The sequence below is a fragment of the Myiozetetes cayanensis genome, unplaced genomic scaffold, assembly GCF_022539395.1.
Source record: "Myiozetetes cayanensis isolate MyiCay16 unplaced genomic scaffold, myiCay2020 scf17, whole genome shotgun sequence".
NCBI lineage: Eukaryota > Metazoa > Chordata > Aves > Passeriformes > Tyrannidae > Myiozetetes > Myiozetetes cayanensis.
In genome coordinates, this window is record NW_026087378.1 from 9529108 (window position 1) to 9545265 (window position 16158).

The window sequence follows — 16158 nt, forward strand, 5'->3', positions numbered from 1 at the left end:
GGGTTTGCGACGGTTTTGCGACGGCGCTGGGCGGCAGCGCCCGGGGCACGTGGGGGCAGCGGGGGCGATGGCGGCGGGAGCGGGGACGGGGATGGGGACGGGGATGGGGACAGGGATGGGGGTGATGGCTCTGCCCGCCTCCCCCAACTGGTACAGCAGCCGCTGCAGCGACGCCAGCAGCGACGGCCGCTTCTTCGGCTTCGCGGCGCGGCACCGCGTCTGCCTGCTGGATGTGGGAGCCGCCGCTCCCGCGTTCTACGGTACCGTCACGGCCCCCCCTGGGCCCCCGCGTTGTGCGGGCAGGGACCGGGACCCGCAGGGGAGGTGTGGGGCGGGTGGGGGGTGTAGGGATCGGGGGTTTGATCACGGTCTGTCGCTGTCGGTGCAGGGGAGCTCATCGGGCACACGGACAGGATCTCCGGGTTCGCCTTCTGCCACTGCCCCGGGCAGAGCGGGCTCTGCGCCAGCAGCTCCGACGACGGCAGCATCAAGATCTGGGAGGCGGCGTCGCTGTCGCCGGTGCTGGAGTACAGCCGGCACCAGGTGGGAGCGGGGCACAGAGGGACCTGCGGGGGGGTGCGGGGTTTAGGGCTCGCACTCAAAGCGGGGTGAGGCTGCCTCGCCCAAAGGTGAATTTCGAACCCTCCGGCCGCGTTTTAGTTCTGCCCCGCAGCCTCGTTGCATCACCTCAATGAGCTGGAGGTTGCCATCAAAGCCGCGATAAACCGGTGTGCTCACGGTCTGGGCTCGCTGCCACTTAACCCATCCCGCTTAAAATGACCTCAGCGCGTCAGTGCTCCCCACGGGGCAGACTAAAGGTGCATTTGAACCTTTTCTGTGAGTCGGGACAGCAGCTCGGCATCTACATCCATTTAAAGCCTGACAGACCCGAGGCACATTGGAACAAACTGAACTGGTGCTGGGGAGTGCTCACGGATTGTTTACTCCCCTTTGCTCTGTGTTAGGTGGTGGTGGAACAGCTCTAAACGTGTTCAATCCTCTCTCCTCAGAACCCGATCTCAGCACTGCACTGGTCACCTCTTGTGAAGGATCTCATCGTGTCTGGGGATGAGAAAGGTGTCGTTGTTTGCTACTGGCACAACAGAAGTGACAGCCAGCAGTTCTTCCCGGAGCCTCGCACAGTTTTCTGCCTCACTTGTTCCCCTCATCATGAAAACCTGGTGGCCATTGGGTAAATATTCATCGGGGTTTGTTTTCCACTATTCTCCTGCAAGAACCTTATTGGGAATTTTTTTGCTTCATGGCAGTAAGGTTAATTTTAGGAGGTTTTGGAGGCTGTTCTTCTAGTGCACAACAAGTTAGAAGTAACATTTTAGATGTGGTAAACCTGCAAGATGCAGAAATCCATAACAGTGTAATGGTTCAAGCTCAGTTTGTATTTCTGAGGTTTCTTAAAACTGTTATTTTTAATTATTGAAAGCTGCATTAGTAATGAATTGTTGTCATTCCTGAAGCCAAGTGTAGTGGTTGCCCAGCTGCAGGTACCCCAGAGCACAGTGGAGCTCCCATTCCCATCAGCCTGCCAGTCCCATTGCTGCTAGGATTTGGCTTCTCTGTCTGTAATGTGATGGTGATCCTGGAAAGAGCTTGGAAATGACTCAGGTATTATCCCACAGGCATCCAAGAATCTCTTCATTAATTTAGATCTCTGCTTTCAGCTACAAGGATGGCATGGTGGTTGTCATTGATATCAGCAGGAAAAGAGAAGTCCTGCACAGGCTGAGGGGCCACGAGGATGAAATACATTGTCTGGCCTGGTGCCCTGTGCCTGGTGAAGAAAGGTTACCTGCCTGGCAGGATGAGCTCCAGGGTATGTAGAATTGATTAACAGTTTGTGAAGTGATTTTTATTTCATGTAAATGTCTGTTTCTAGGGAATTTCATTCCTTATAGGAGGTTAGTAAGCAGCTAAGCAGAGGCAACTGATCAGTACAGTGTGTTCTGATACAAACCAGTCTATTTTTCAGCTAATGTTTTTTGTAAAGCTTTGAATTTCAAAGTGTAATAACCTGACTTCACTGGTGTTCAGCAGTTCCTTCAGAGGAAGGCAAGGTTCCAAATGGGGAGCTGACCCAGGACACAACCACAAAGAAAGGCTGTTACCTGGCTTCGGGAAGCAAAGATCAGACCATACGAATATGGAGCTGTACCAGAGGCAGGAGTGAGTAGCGTTAATAATGTGAGATAAACAGTGACAGTGTGGTGGAAGAGCTGCTAATTTGCTAGTTTAAAGCATTTAAAAGCACATTTAAAGTGCACTTAAAGCTGCAGATTCTCAGGGCTGCTCTTTCTGTCAGGGAATTCTGATGTGCAAGGTCTGGATGATCCCTCTTGGTTCCACAGGTGTGCTGACTCTGAAGTTGCCCCCCACCAAAAGGAGAGGTGGAGCTGTCGATCCCGCTGTCAAGGAGCGCATTTGGCTCACTGTTCACTGGCCTCCTGGTCGTGCCACAGAAATTGTGTCCAGTGGTTTTGGGTGAGTAGGGACCTCAGCAGCCTGGGGACCATCAGCAGCTGCAGATTCATTTGTTTGAAGCTTAAGGAAGTGCTGGGTAGAAAAGACACTCACTCCTTTCCTCCTCTTTCCCCAGTATAACAGGAGAGAAGATAGGCCAAGAGTTAAAGTGGAAGTTCAGGCTTCTAGGAAACTGTTTGTCCCATATTTTCTCCCCTAATCTAAGTGAATGTTGGCTGCTAATGGTACAAGTTGTGTTTTTGCCCATCTGATGGGGAAAAGGGACCTGTCAGGGGTTTTCAGGGGATGTTTGTGTGTAGCTGTGTGCAGGCAGGTGCACTGGATGTGTGTTGAGCTGTATTACTCTTGTACTTGCAGAATACAAGGCCATGGTGTCTGTATGTGGCCTGGGTTGTTCTTTTGAAGTGAAAAATGAAATAAATTTAAATTTTGCAGAGGAGAACTGCTTCTTTGGAACTTGGCCCAACCTGGGAAACGCAAGTGGACTCTTCTGGGATCTTCAGAAGGACAGAACCACTCCCGAATTGTGTTCAATCTCAGCTCTGTGAAGCAGCAGGACAAAGAGCTCCTTTTTTCCATTTCAATGGACAGAGATGTAAGAACTATTTAGAAATTAACATAAGAATTCCTGTAGTGTACAGTTTGACTGAGCCAAGCTAAGCCTTTTAGGGCCACAATATTTCTCTTTAAGTGGTTTTATTGCAGCATTTTATAACATCATTGCTGAACGTTTGCTCTGAGCACAGGTTGTGTATTTTTTTGTTAGCTTGTAAGCTCAAGTTCTTACCATGGTGAATTCTAGACTAGAATGGTAAGCATTTAATAAAGAGTATTTACCACTTCTTTTTCCTATTTCACTTTTAAAAGGTCTGGTTTTCCTTCTTAAAATCATTTAATTGTAGAAAATAAATCATCTGGGTGTTTTTTTTTTTTCTTTTAATCTTTGGCCTCTTACAGGCAGCTGAGTGCCTCCTATTTTGAAATTGGAAGAGGACCATAGTATTAAAATATATTCATTGTGTCCATTTCATTACAGTCTTCCAACTCTTGGCAGCCCTGCCAGTGACGTGTAATCCTCTGGGTGCAGATCACGTACTGTCAGGCCTTGAATTTGACCTTTTAATTCTTCATCTCACAGCATGCTTTGTTTTTCCTTGTTGGATCAGTCACTCTATATTGAACTATTCCTTGCTCTTTAAATATTCTTCAGGTGAAGTGCTGGGACCTGTCAACTCTGGATTGCAGCTGGACCATGCCCTCACTTGGAGGCTTTGTCTATAGTCTTGCCTTCTCCCCTGTGGACACAGGCTGTCTTGCCATCGGGGTTGGAGACAGCATGATCCGGGTGTGGAACACTTTGTCCATGAACAATGTGTACGATGTTAAAACCTTCTGGCAAAGCATAAAGTCCAAGGTCACAGCAGTAAGTGTGCTTTGGATTCCTTTTTTCTTAACTCTTATCTCTTCTCCTCTTTTCACTCCATTTTTTTCCAAGTATGTTTTTTTTCTCTTTTACTCCGAAGAAGGTTTTTCCAAACAAAAAGTAGACAAAGCCAAGTCGTTCGTTTTGTACCCGATTCTTTCAGTATACAAGGCATTTTAGGATCTGCCAACAAATTTTTAGACCTATTTACAACCCTAGGTGCCCTCACTACATCTAGTGCAAATCAGCTGAAGACCAGCTGGCTGTTACATTACTTTTTTATTTTATCCTCCTTCATGATCCTTCCTTGTTTCATCCATGGTTGCCCTTGTTCTGCTTGGAAGTTTGAGACATAAAAAAACCAACACAACCAACACAGATGTCTTCAGTTTAGGTTTAACTGGGAGCTGGCCAGAAGCTACAGTCTGGTAAAATAGCTGGCAGAACTAAAACCACATTTTCCATTCTTGTTTTGCAGTGTAGGTGTGAAATTGCATTTTAATGATTTGTAGTCCATTTTATCCTATCCCACCATATCTAGTAGGGGGAGAGCCTTTGATACTCAGAGCAGAGTGATCAAATCCAGTGGCTGTATTTAGGAGGGTGGGTGTAAGACATAGTCCTTGCTCAGCAGTTTCAACATTTTCCTTTTATTTATTATTGAATTGTCTTAGCTAATTGTCATTATGTGTTCCTCTGTATTTTTCTTGCAGTTATCCTGGCATCCAACTAAGGAGGGCTCCTTGGCTTTTGGAACAGACGATGGAAAAGTTGGCATATTTGACACCTTCTCCAGCAGGTAAAAAAGTAGCTTCCAAATTCATTGGTGTCAGATCCTGCTGGTGTGTTACCACACGTGGGTGGTGTGGTTTTTCCTGAGGGATATCTTTGCTGTTGGACAAGAGCAGGACTGAATTAAAACTACTCAACCAGTTTGATTTTCGGTGCATTTTTTCATCTCCATTATGTTTGATAGCTTCTAAGGTCAACTTGCCTTCAGGTAAACTTTAAGTTGCATGACCAGAGATCACCTGTGGGAGGATATCAGCTGGGGAGGGCTTTAGCCAGAAAGACTATTTCAGGACAGTTTGTAGTAGTGTCCTAGAGCAGATGTTGAAGAAAGCTTGGTTGGCTTCAATATGTTAAAGCACCTGGTGTCTGGAAATACGTTGCTTTGATTTTATCTTTTTTTAATTTCTGTTTGCTGAAACCTGACTGACCCTTCTTCCTTTTCTTCCTGCCCAGTGCTAAGAACAAGCCACCTCAGATCTCCAGTACTTACCACAAGAAGACTGTGTATGCATTAGCCTGGGGGCCTCCAACTCCTCCTCTGACTTCTGGTGAGTCTTCCAGCACCTTGTGATAAAGCAGAACATTCATGCAGAGCTCAGAGATGCCATGAAGCTGGGATGCCCTCCCTTCTAAGGAGAAGGAGCCCCATTTGCTTGGTAGCAATCCTCTGTAGCAGCTAAGAATGCATTCTGCTTGAGGAACTGTTAATAATTTTTGCAAAATTCTTCTAGTTTTTGAATTCTGATATCCTCAGGAAATAGGTAGGAGGATTGTGCCCACACCTCTGGGCTTGTTTCAGGGTGTTACAGCCCAGTAACTCTGCACAGGCTTCTTGCAGTGACTGCATCAGATCAAATACATGTTCCTGAGCTCCAGAAGTGAGTTTCTGCCCTTTGAACTGAACAGAACTGCTCCAATAGCTCTTCTTACACAACTTGAATTTTTTTTTTTTTAGGATCAAACTTTAAAGGGTGTTTTAATGCTTGCAGTGATTGTGCCATGAGAGATCTTTTGGTAGAAATGAGAGATCCTTTCAGAGGATTGTGTTGTGAGAATTTCCTGCTGCTGGACCACAGGCAATTGACGCATGCATAGAGCCTTCTGAAATAATGCTTTGATTTATAGTGGGAGTGATTACTTCTGTGAAGATTGATGAAGAACAAAGTATATTTAGCTTTCTTTCTTTGTTGGATAGGGAAGAAAGTGAACAGCCCTCTGTAACTTTATACAGTTGTGCTGGAGAAGGTATTGTTTTTCAACACAATCCCTGGAATCTTAATGGAGAAGCAAATGACATCAACAAAGTCATCCGAGACACTAATTCAATCAAAGTGAGTATGAATTTGAGGGGATTTTATGAATTCACAGTAACCACGTCAGAGTTTCTGTGGCTTTGTAGAAGTAAGCTTCTGACTTTGCCTTCCTGATGTATCTGTAACAAAGAGTTTGAAGCCCTCAGTCTCCACAGGTGAACTTCAGAGACACTCACTGACTCAAACTCTTTTAAACAGTTTATATAGTTGTCTCTGAAAAGGGTTGTTTTATTTTTCCCAAAAAGGGATTAGATCTTCAGTTCCTTTAAGTCACCGTGCCAGCTGAAGTCAATCCAATGGTATTGATTTATATCAGCTGGGTTTTGGCTTCTTCCTTGAGTGAAGATTCTCTAGGGGTTAAGAGACTAATGTCACAGGCATTGAAATGATCTTCTTTAGGCATCAAAGTTGTAAGTAGCTTTTGTCTGAATTTGAAAGAATAATTACAAGCAAACTTTGGTTGCTTTTGAAATACGTTAAAATTTGCTTGCATGTCTGGGGCTCTCCAGAGATCAAACATCAAGACCTGATTGGAATCCAGACAAACTTCCTTTGAGATGTTTCACTAAATAATAATAATAATAAACTGATAATAATAATCATTGGTTCTCGCATCAGTTCATTCAGTCTTTCTTAATTGCTCAAGATTATGTCACTGCTACAAAAGCAGTGGCCCCTTTTGTGAGATTAATTGCAGCTCTGTCCAGTTGTGAGTCTTGCTCTGACAGAGATTTAAGAGTTTTTGGCAATAGTTGTGTCTTCTTTCTACAGCACAAACTGCCTGAACGTACAGAGATCAGCTGGAAGCCAGATGGCAAACTCCTGGCTCTTGGCAATGAAGATGGGTACGTTTCACTTGTAGGTCAAGTGTGATGTCTGTGCTGATCTTCACTGGAGTCACTGGTGAAGCAAAAGTACTTCTTGTTGCCCTGCTTTGTCTGTTGTTCTTTCCCTGCTGATGTATTTGAGTTATGATAATATAGGATTCCTTGTTACTTGTTTTAGCTGCTCTTGTCATGGAGGATCCTCTTTATCACATTCAATTGTTTTTCAAGGATCCACTCATGGTTGAAATGCACTTTTGCTGATGTATCAAACGAGGGTTTGGGTTGAATCCACAAAGCACAAACTCAGTTATTCTAATTTATGTTCTATAATTCTGCTCATGCAAGATAACCATTTTCACCGAGTACTGGAATTCTTACACTGTTGTTCTTATATTTCAGCTCAATTGAAATATTTCAGGCCCCAAACTTGAAGTTGCTCTGCACTATCCAGCAGCATCACAAGCTGATAAATGCCATTCGTTGGCACCACGAGCACGGGAACCAGCCAGAGCTGAGTTACTTGATAGCTTCTGGCTCAATCAATGCCACTATTTATGTCCATAATCTGAAGAGCGTTGTAGGTAACAGTTTGCAGATTGTATTTCAAGTCTTGGCATCTTTTTTTTGGTTTGGTTCTGGTTTGTCTTGCTGGCCATACTTGATCCTGTTCTTGGTTTTCTTTCAGAGAACACTTCAGAAAGTCCTTTGACAATAACAGAACCTTTTCGAACTCTGGCTGGGCACACAGCTAAAATCACAAGTCTTTCTTGGAGCCCCCACCATGAGGGAAGATTGGTATCTGCTTGCTATGATGGCACGGCACAGGTATTGTCCACAGCCACTCAGAAGCGTTGCTAAACAGCACAGCTTTTCTGTGAGGTAAACTACAGATTTTCTGAGTAACTGGGTTTCTTTCTCATTGAAGGTATGGGATGTTATGAAGGAAGAGCCACTTTGCAACTACCGAGGGCACCAGGGCCGCCTGCTGAGTGTCCAGTGGTCACCAGTGGATTCAGATTGTGTTTATACAGGAGCAGATGATTTTTCTGTCCACAAATGGCACATCTCAAAGCAGGAGCACACACGGCCCCCTCAAGGTAAGTAGATTCAAACAAAAACATCCTTTCCTGAATGTGATATTGGAGGTGGGAAAGGGGGCTGCCTGCTTCCTCTTCAGGAATAAACCATCCAGGTTTAAATGGAGTTCTATCCTTATTTGGAAACTAAACATTGCTCTTCAGAGACAGGCAGCTAAAACACTAACATTGCAATCTTTTATAGGCAAGAAGAGTATAGAATTAGAGAAAAAAAGAAGTATGCAACCAAAGGTCAAAGCCAAGAAGAAGAAAAAGCCTATAGGACAGAGTCCAGGCAAGCAGGATGTAAATGATGCCACGAATGGAGATGAAAGCATGAAGGAAACATTGCTGGAGGAAAATGGAGTGTTGGACCATGAAGGAGAAAAAGCTCAGGAGGCAGAGTTGCCTGATAAAGTGTCTACGACTGGTAATAATTCAGTCATCTTAGTTCAGTGGTTCCCGGACTGTTCAACCCTCAGAGCATCACCAAGTTTAATTTTCATGCAGATTTTCTCATTATATGGTTTTATTGAAATTACCCACTTGAAGGAAACATGCTTCTGGAATGCCTTTCATAATTTTCTTAACTAGTTTGGGACTAATTGTCTTTAAATAAGAAGATTCTGGCCTCATGAACAGTTACTGTGTTTGGCTTGAAACAATGTGATTTTTTTGATCAGCCTTGCCTTCTGGGGATAAACCTTATAATACTAGTGGACCTTCATTAATGTTTGTTGAGATCTTATTTAGCCTTCTGACAATTCTCTAATGTTCTCTTGCTATTTCCTTTCCCTAAAAAGCTATTAAATTCTATGGCAAAGCAAAGCTTGGTATATGTCAGACTTAATGTAACAGATTGTGAATATGTGAATTTTTCTGCTGTGGCCTTTTCCATTCATTGTTTTTCCTTTCTTCAATCACTTAACTCCACAGTGTCCAAGAATACATCTTCATCTGCGTATGATTATTCTTCATTCAACTTGCCAAAGCCTTTGTGACCCAGAAAGCTGCTCCTGTGAAAAAGGATCCACCTAAAGAGAAACCAAGTGAGTATGTTTTAGGGTCTTTTAACAATCCTGCAGGGTTTCTCGTTCTAGGCTTGTGTTTGGCTGCAGCTTCCCCTCCTGATGTGACACATAATGAGTGCCAGAGCAAATAAGAGTGTGCTTGTTTATCTTAATTGCCCTGTTTGTCAGATCAGTTCAGTAGTTGTTTAATGGGGGCTTAGATATTGCCTTTTAGTTGCTAGTTTTATGCCAGGCAAGCTGGGCAGAAAATATGCAAAGTGATCAGTATTCACAAGTCAGGATTTTCATAGTAAAGATTTTTGCCGCTCTTGAGCATCTGCTTTTTGATTTCCACTGTGAGGAAGAGGGTGCTTTGGAATATGTTGAGGAATTCTGCTCTAACTGCAGCAGTGACTAAAATGTGCCTGATTTTTCAGCTCCTGATGCCTCTCTGAAGAAGAGGAAGCCTCGTTCTATTCTGCCCTTCAGCACGCTCATGGATCACAGATCAAAAGATGAATTGCATCAGGACTGCTTGAGGCTGGCTACATGTCTGAAAACTAAAGGTATCAGTACAGAACTAAAATGCTTAGAGGGTGGATGTTCTCAAGTTCTCAGAATCGTGTGTGTCCAGGGACGTGGCTGACAGCTGGGCATTAGTTTTTTCAAAATCCTCCCCTTTATCAGTGTGTGACTAATTGTGGTCTTTTATCTCACTTCTCCTGCAGTGTTTCTGTGCTCTGTAGGCACTCAGCCAGGTTTTGAGTAGGATCCTATGTTGTGGAGGCAGGGTAGAATTGTCTGTGTACGTGCAAAGTGCTTTTCACCTTCAAAAGTATAATGTGAGCAGAGGAAAATGAGCCATGAGGGAGATGTTTGTGTACTCACAGTATTGTTCCTTAGAGCATGCAAAGGAATGTGCTATGTTTGATTGGGAATAAATGTTCTGTGCAAATATCATCCTTCTAATCAAACTTAAAACTGAGTGTTGATCTGCAAATTGTTAAATCTGCTGTGCAGTAAAGGAAGTAAAAGACATAAGTATTTGCCAACAGTTGAGTGTAACTGAGTGGTGCGGTGACTTGGCACGTTTCAGTTCCCAGTGTTGTACCAAATCTTAAATCTGCTTCTTAAATCTTCTTCTTATCTGGTTTAGATAATAATGAAGGTGTGTCCCCTGACCTTAAGGATTGCATCCACTTGGGGCTGTTCACAGACAGGGATTCTCTGCACAAGATGATTGATGTGGAAGGTAAGTGGAAGAATGAATCCATTTTGCCAGTATGTCCATTGCAACTGTTATGTTCAAGGAGAAAACAAATTGGGAAAAATGCTTGAGTTTTCTCTACTGTGGATGACAGTCTAGGATTAAGAATGCTCTTCTGTATGAAAAGAAGAAAATACATCTTTTTCCCAGAAAGTTTTTACACCTTTCAGATGCAAACCCGTCATATCTTCGGATTGATTGATCTCACTTTTGCCAAGATATTTTACTGTGACAAATAATGCCATTGCACTCCTGCTGATAGGAGGTGTGTTTGCTTCCAACAGGAAAACATCACTTGGAGAATGGGCATCCAGAGCTCTTCCAGCAGCTCATGTTGTGGAAAGGAGACATGAAGGGTGTCCTCCAGGCAGCTGCTGAGAGGGGGGAGCTGACAGACCAGCTCGTGGCAATGTCACCCATGGGTACGTTTGCTCATCCATCAGCGGGTGAAATTGGCTGCCAAGCCCTCATGCTGGTCCTTCTGGGATAGGAACTCAGGAGTTGGTTCTTTCTAATAAGTAGCAGTCCTCACAGCTTGCTGTTGGTTTAAATATGCTTTTAAGTTATTTTACTGGTAGTGAACTGCTACAGTCACATTCAAGCCCTAGTTTTGCCCTGTTTTGTTGCCTCGTGGAGTTGTATTAGGATGGTTAAGAAATAAGAAACTCATCTGGGGCAGAGAATAGGTGCATGTTGAAGAACCAGTGATGATGTCATCCCACATGAATTCTTCCAGTTTTAACCTTTGCCTCCAGTGACATTGCCTTCTCTTTTGCAGTTGGATATCAGGCCTGGGTTTGGACAGTAGAGGCCTTTGCAAAGCAGCTGTGTTTCCAGGAGCAGTATGTGAAGGCTGCCTCCCATCTCCTCTCCATCCACAAAGTGTATGAGGCCATCGAGCTCCTGAAAGTGAACAATTTTTACAGGTTGCTGTATATTTATGTTTAGCATTTTATCTTGTTTCCTAGTGGGGTAGATTTGACATTTTATTTCACTTTTTTTACACAGTCAATTGACTTTTCTGTCTGGTTTCCCTTTATGTGCATTAGGGAAGCAATTGTGATTGCCAAGGCCAGGCTGCGTCCAGAAGATCCAATTGTGAGGGATCTCTACACCAGCTGGGCAGCTCTGTTAGAAAAGGATGGTCATTATTCCATGGCTGCCAAATGGTGAGTGTTACTAGGAAAAAGACAGAATTGGTACCATGCCTGAAACAAAGAAAAGTCCTTGGTTTTGCAGCAGTTTAAATGTGTTAACTGCTCTGGTCATCGTTTGTCTAGGGTGCTTTCTGAGCCTGTCTCACTAGATTCCCTCTAATGTAGCTGGGAAAAGAAGCTACTGCGTTGCAATACAATTTACAAACTGTATTTTAGTACTAATCAACTTGATTTGCTTTTATCTCTTTCAGTTATTTGGGGGCATCTTCACCCTATGATGCAGTAAAAGTGTTGTCAAAAAAGGGGGATGTGACATCCCTTAAAACTGCTGCTGAGCTTGCACTGATATCTGGAGAGGAGGAGTTGTCAGCAACTTTGTCTTTGAGATGTGCACAAGACCTGCTGTTATCCAGGAACTGGGTGGGAGCTCAGGAAGTCCTTCAGCAACATAAAACTTTATTTGTGAGTCCGGTCATTTCCTTTCTGGTTTCTTTAGTGTTTTGTCTCTCCAGATTATCTTAACTTGGCACCACTTCCCATATGTTAATAGTCCACAAGTAGTCTTTTGAGCTGGTTTTGCCTGAAAATATTTTTCTAGGAATATATTGCAATGACCCTAGGGAAAAACACGTGCCCTTGCAGAGGGGCCATGGTGGGGAGGTGTGTATACTCTCTGTGCTTGTTAGTTATATGAGAGGTTGTCGAGAAAAGGGGGATTCTTTTTTTAAGTGTGAGAAAAGATTTAAAGGAACAAATGAGCCCAGCTGTAAGTCCAGCTGCTGGAGGCTTAAATCTCAAATCTGGTTTTGAGTGGGCTGAGAAGCAGGCTTTTTGTTGGCTTTTTCTGAGGTTTCCTTCTGATTTCCCATCTGAGTCTCTGTCAGCATTGTTGTTTGGTAGCTGCTGTTGTCAAGTCTGTCATGATGTTCTTAATTCATTGAACCTGCTGTGATCAGCAAGGAATTGTTTCTCTCCTAGAGCTCGGTGCTCTTTTTTTTTTCCCTTTTTACAGGGGCAAAGACTTGTTTTCTGCCTGAACGAGCTGCTTTGCAAGTGCCTCAGTGAAAGAAATCCCTGTGACCGAAAGAGCCCCATTCCCCCCTGTTACCACAGCTGGGAGCTGAACAGAGAGGCCTCGTTTTTTGACATGGTGATAGAAGTGTGGCAGAATGTGTTGGGCATGGACACCACTGAACGAGCCACTTGTGCATGGGAGCAGCTGCGCCAGGTTGAGCATCCTCCTTGTACCAGCAACACACCCCCAAAGCAGGTACATGGATTTTGATCAGCACACACACGGTAAACCAGGCATTGCCAGGGGACTATGTCTGCATCCTGATGTGACTGAGGTCACCGAGATGTGCTGGCTGGGAGTGACTGAAATAGCTGAATAGTCTCAGCACTTGTTCAGGGGTTTGTATTGAACTTAGGGGGGCAGGGCTGTTAAAGTATCCTGGAGTTTACAAGGTCTGTCCATAGACTGGTGCTCCTGCAGCTCTTCTCCCTGACCACACCTGTTGGTGTGCTCCCACTTCTCATCTGCTTAGTAGGACACATGCAAGCACAGCTGCTGATTTTACAAGTATAAGGGGTGTGGAAGTGCTGTATCTCCTGCATGAAGGAGACTAAATGGTATTGTCATTAAAATTACTTGTGGTTAAGTCATGTGCTTCTGGGCTCTTCCACAGTGGCCAAAAGCTCACGCTTTGCAGTAAAAAACATTAATTGTGCTCTCTGGTGCTTCCTGTAGGTGCTTTTCCATATCTCCCATGACCTGGCCCTTGCAGCACTGAGCTGTCAGTCTGGTACATGGGACGAGGCAGTGAAAAGTATTCTTGGGGCTGTGACCCGCAGTTTTGATGCTGGTAATTTCACTCTGATGCAGGAGATTTGCAGTATCATCCTTCCTGAGGGTAAGTCTCTCCTCGTGTCTCTTCTCCTGGCCTGACAAATACAGGGCTCTTCCCTGTAAGCACAGCTGTGTGTCCATTAATGTTCCTAGGCACAGTAATGTTTGGGAGGAGCAAAACATACCCATATCTATGGAAACTTGTGGAATTTTGCTAGTGCAAGGGCTGTTGGGTGATCAAAAATCCTGCCTGTGGAAGGAAGCTCAGCTGTGTCAGCTGATGTGAGTGATGTAGGGAAGAGAGTGAATTCTGTTCTGTAAGGGAGATGGGGGACATTAGAAAGCTGTGCTCATCTCATAGTACAGATCACTCCAACCTGCCCTTCCCTTCGTTCTCTTTAGAGTATTCAGTGCGTTTATTTTGTGGCTCTTGATTTTGTGACTGTTTTGTCGTGCAGCTTGGGATCAAAGAAGTTTGCTGTAGCTGATGAGAACAGTCCCATGTTAGAATAGAGTACTGTGTTTGCAAAGATTCCAAAGATGTCTTTGCTTTCATACTTCCTGTACTGCTCTGCCAGCATCTGAGTAAATCCCTGATTTGGGTTTCCAGGGTTTCCTGGTTCGTTTACCAGATCTGCTCTTTGTCTTTGGAAAGCTCTGTGAATTATTTGTAATCCTGTTTTCATTATTAGGCTGTGATGACCTGAGACACAAACTAGACAGCACAAATTCCCAGAGCATGGATGCCTGCAGAAGTCTGGAGGGCTTTGTGGCTTACAGACTGCTCTATGACCTGTGGTGGAACACACCCAAAGACCCTCCTGGCTTGCAAAAGGCTGTGTTGGATCCTGAGCTGTGTCCCAGCGAACAGACAGCTCTGGAGAAGAGTTGCCTTTCAGGTGACTCCTCCCCTGGGGAAACGGATCAAACTCCAGCTGGGATGGATGAAAACCTCTGCAGTACAACTGAAGTGCAGAAGTGTGAGACGCAAAGTGGCTCAGGAACTAACTTGGTTGACTTGGTAGACGGACAATCAAAACTGCACGGTTGCAAAGTGCTCCTTTCAGAAGAGATGGCTGTGTTACAGAACACCCAGAGAGATATAGCAGAGGTCCAGGAGACTTTGGCAGAAATGATCCGCCAGCATCAGCAGCAGAGGAACAATCTCCAGGAAAACACAAATGGAAACGCCCAGGAAAGCAACCTGGAGCAGAGTTCAGAGACTGATTTAGACAAACCATGCTCTGACAGCAAGCAGATGAATGGGTAAGATTCAGCACATGAATTAGTGGCTTGAAAAGTATTGCTTCTTTTCTGTTTGTGCAGCAAATGCCTCTAATCTCCAGCTCAACACCAAGGGACACCTCGACATACAGTTCAGAAATCTTGCATTTTCGTGGGGCTGAACCACCGTATTCATAAATTTAGTCAGCTGAACAGCCTCATGATACACGAGGTGTGTTGTTACAGTGAAAAAATAGGGCATCTTGAAAAGGGGAGGACGATGAAAAGGACAGGCATGGTCTAAGAGGTCTGCTTCTTTGTTGAACAGTTGTTTGGGACTTTGGCAAGAAGGAGCTAGAACATTTTCCACTTATCTCCTATGCTCTGTGTACAGGAGAGAGGCTATGCAGTAACTTAAGCAGAACAGTTACTGATGACACCTGTTTTTTTTCTTGACAGCAAAGATGAAATAAAGCAACCACTTACACTCCCTGAGCTCACAAAGCAGCTTGTCAATGCGAAGCAGAAACTAGCGGAATTCCCAGACAATTTAAAGGTAAGTTTTCAGAAGAGCCATTGTGGTTCTGAAAGGGCAGCCTCCTTACAGAATCCCTTCCATAGAGGGACTGTGATCCTGTGGAATTTTGAGGCACAACTGACACGTGGCATCAGGGTGTTTTTCTTTCAAGCATAACTTTCCCAGTGCAGTTGAAAGCGTAGCCAAGGCTCCTGCATGGGAGAACTCAATGGGATATCCTGTATGGATCTATCCTATGCATTTTAGAAGTAATTCCTTGCTACTTGCGTATGAAAAAAAAATGATAAACAGTAAAATCAGGAATTTAAGCTATAAAATGGCCTTTATAGATTAGGAACTGTAGAAATGACTTATCACATGTTTGAAAACATGTAACCATGGTGATTATGCAAGAGGGGGTAAACAGAGTTAAAGGTGGAGACCATGCATCTGACTCGTGACTGCCTCTGTTTCAAGGATGCTATAGAGCAGTGTTTTTAGAGAGCTGCCTGCCTGAATATGTTGTTGAGCAATTATAATTGACAGTCACCTCATGCTCCTTTTTTTGCAGGTCTTGCCCTTCCCTGACGTGCTGGAATGCTGCCTTGTGCTCCTTCACCTTGGATCCCAGTGCCCTCCTGAGCTACGGGAACAGGCTCTGGATCTCCTTAGGAAACACAGCAGTGCTAATATTTACAAAAAGGCTGTCAGGAGGTTCCTGACATGACATTTTGAGACCAGACTGTCTCCCTTCTTGAGCTGCCTACAGTTACTTAACACCAAGGTTTGTTCTTTCTTCAAGTGAAGGCTTGTTTTGATGGCCGTGGCTGTTACTGAAACAAAAAGTCAGGTTTATATACAGACCCACTTGTGCTCATGTACTAACAACACTTAAGGACACTGTTAGGAAACTGAAAAGCAGGAGGGTGTGGGCTTGAACTGTTATACAGGATTTTTGTATTTTTTTTTTTTATTTGTTGGACACTGTGCTAATGAAAGCTCTTGCTATTTACACCTAAGAGAAATGGTTTTGAGCAGCTGTACAGTCTCAGCAGAGGAAGAGTAGCTGCCCTCAGGAAAATCGGTTTCTGTAACCAAACTGACCCTTAAGCCAGTACTGTTCCTCAAAGCATTGTGAGTTTATTTTCCCTCCTTTAAATAAAGTCTTCTACCACCATGAATTGGTATTTAATTTGATGCATAGAAA

At 44.1% G+C, this 16158-nt stretch overlaps 1 protein-coding gene across 1 annotated transcript; it reads left to right on the plus strand.

The window, feature by feature from the left end:
- The first annotated feature begins 115 nt into the window (after positions 1-115).
- Positions 116-16132, plus strand: GEMIN5 (gem nuclear organelle associated protein 5). The gene is given in 29 exon segments (XM_050312136.1): positions 116-260; positions 389-543; positions 1011-1192; positions 1680-1831; positions 2053-2181; positions 2364-2496; positions 2932-3091; positions 3707-3919; positions 4633-4718; positions 5165-5259; positions 5906-6042; positions 6796-6869; positions 7251-7432; positions 7537-7676; positions 7777-7948; positions 8133-8357; positions 8864-8908; positions 8911-8976; positions 9375-9503; positions 10094-10189; positions 10489-10626; positions 10983-11130; positions 11254-11373; positions 11613-11823; positions 12374-12631; positions 13112-13274; positions 13903-14476; positions 14894-14990; positions 15523-16132. Coding segments are annotated over 29 exon segments (4581 nt in total). The 3' UTR covers positions 15679-16132.
- The last annotated feature ends 26 nt before the right edge of the window (positions 16133-16158 follow it).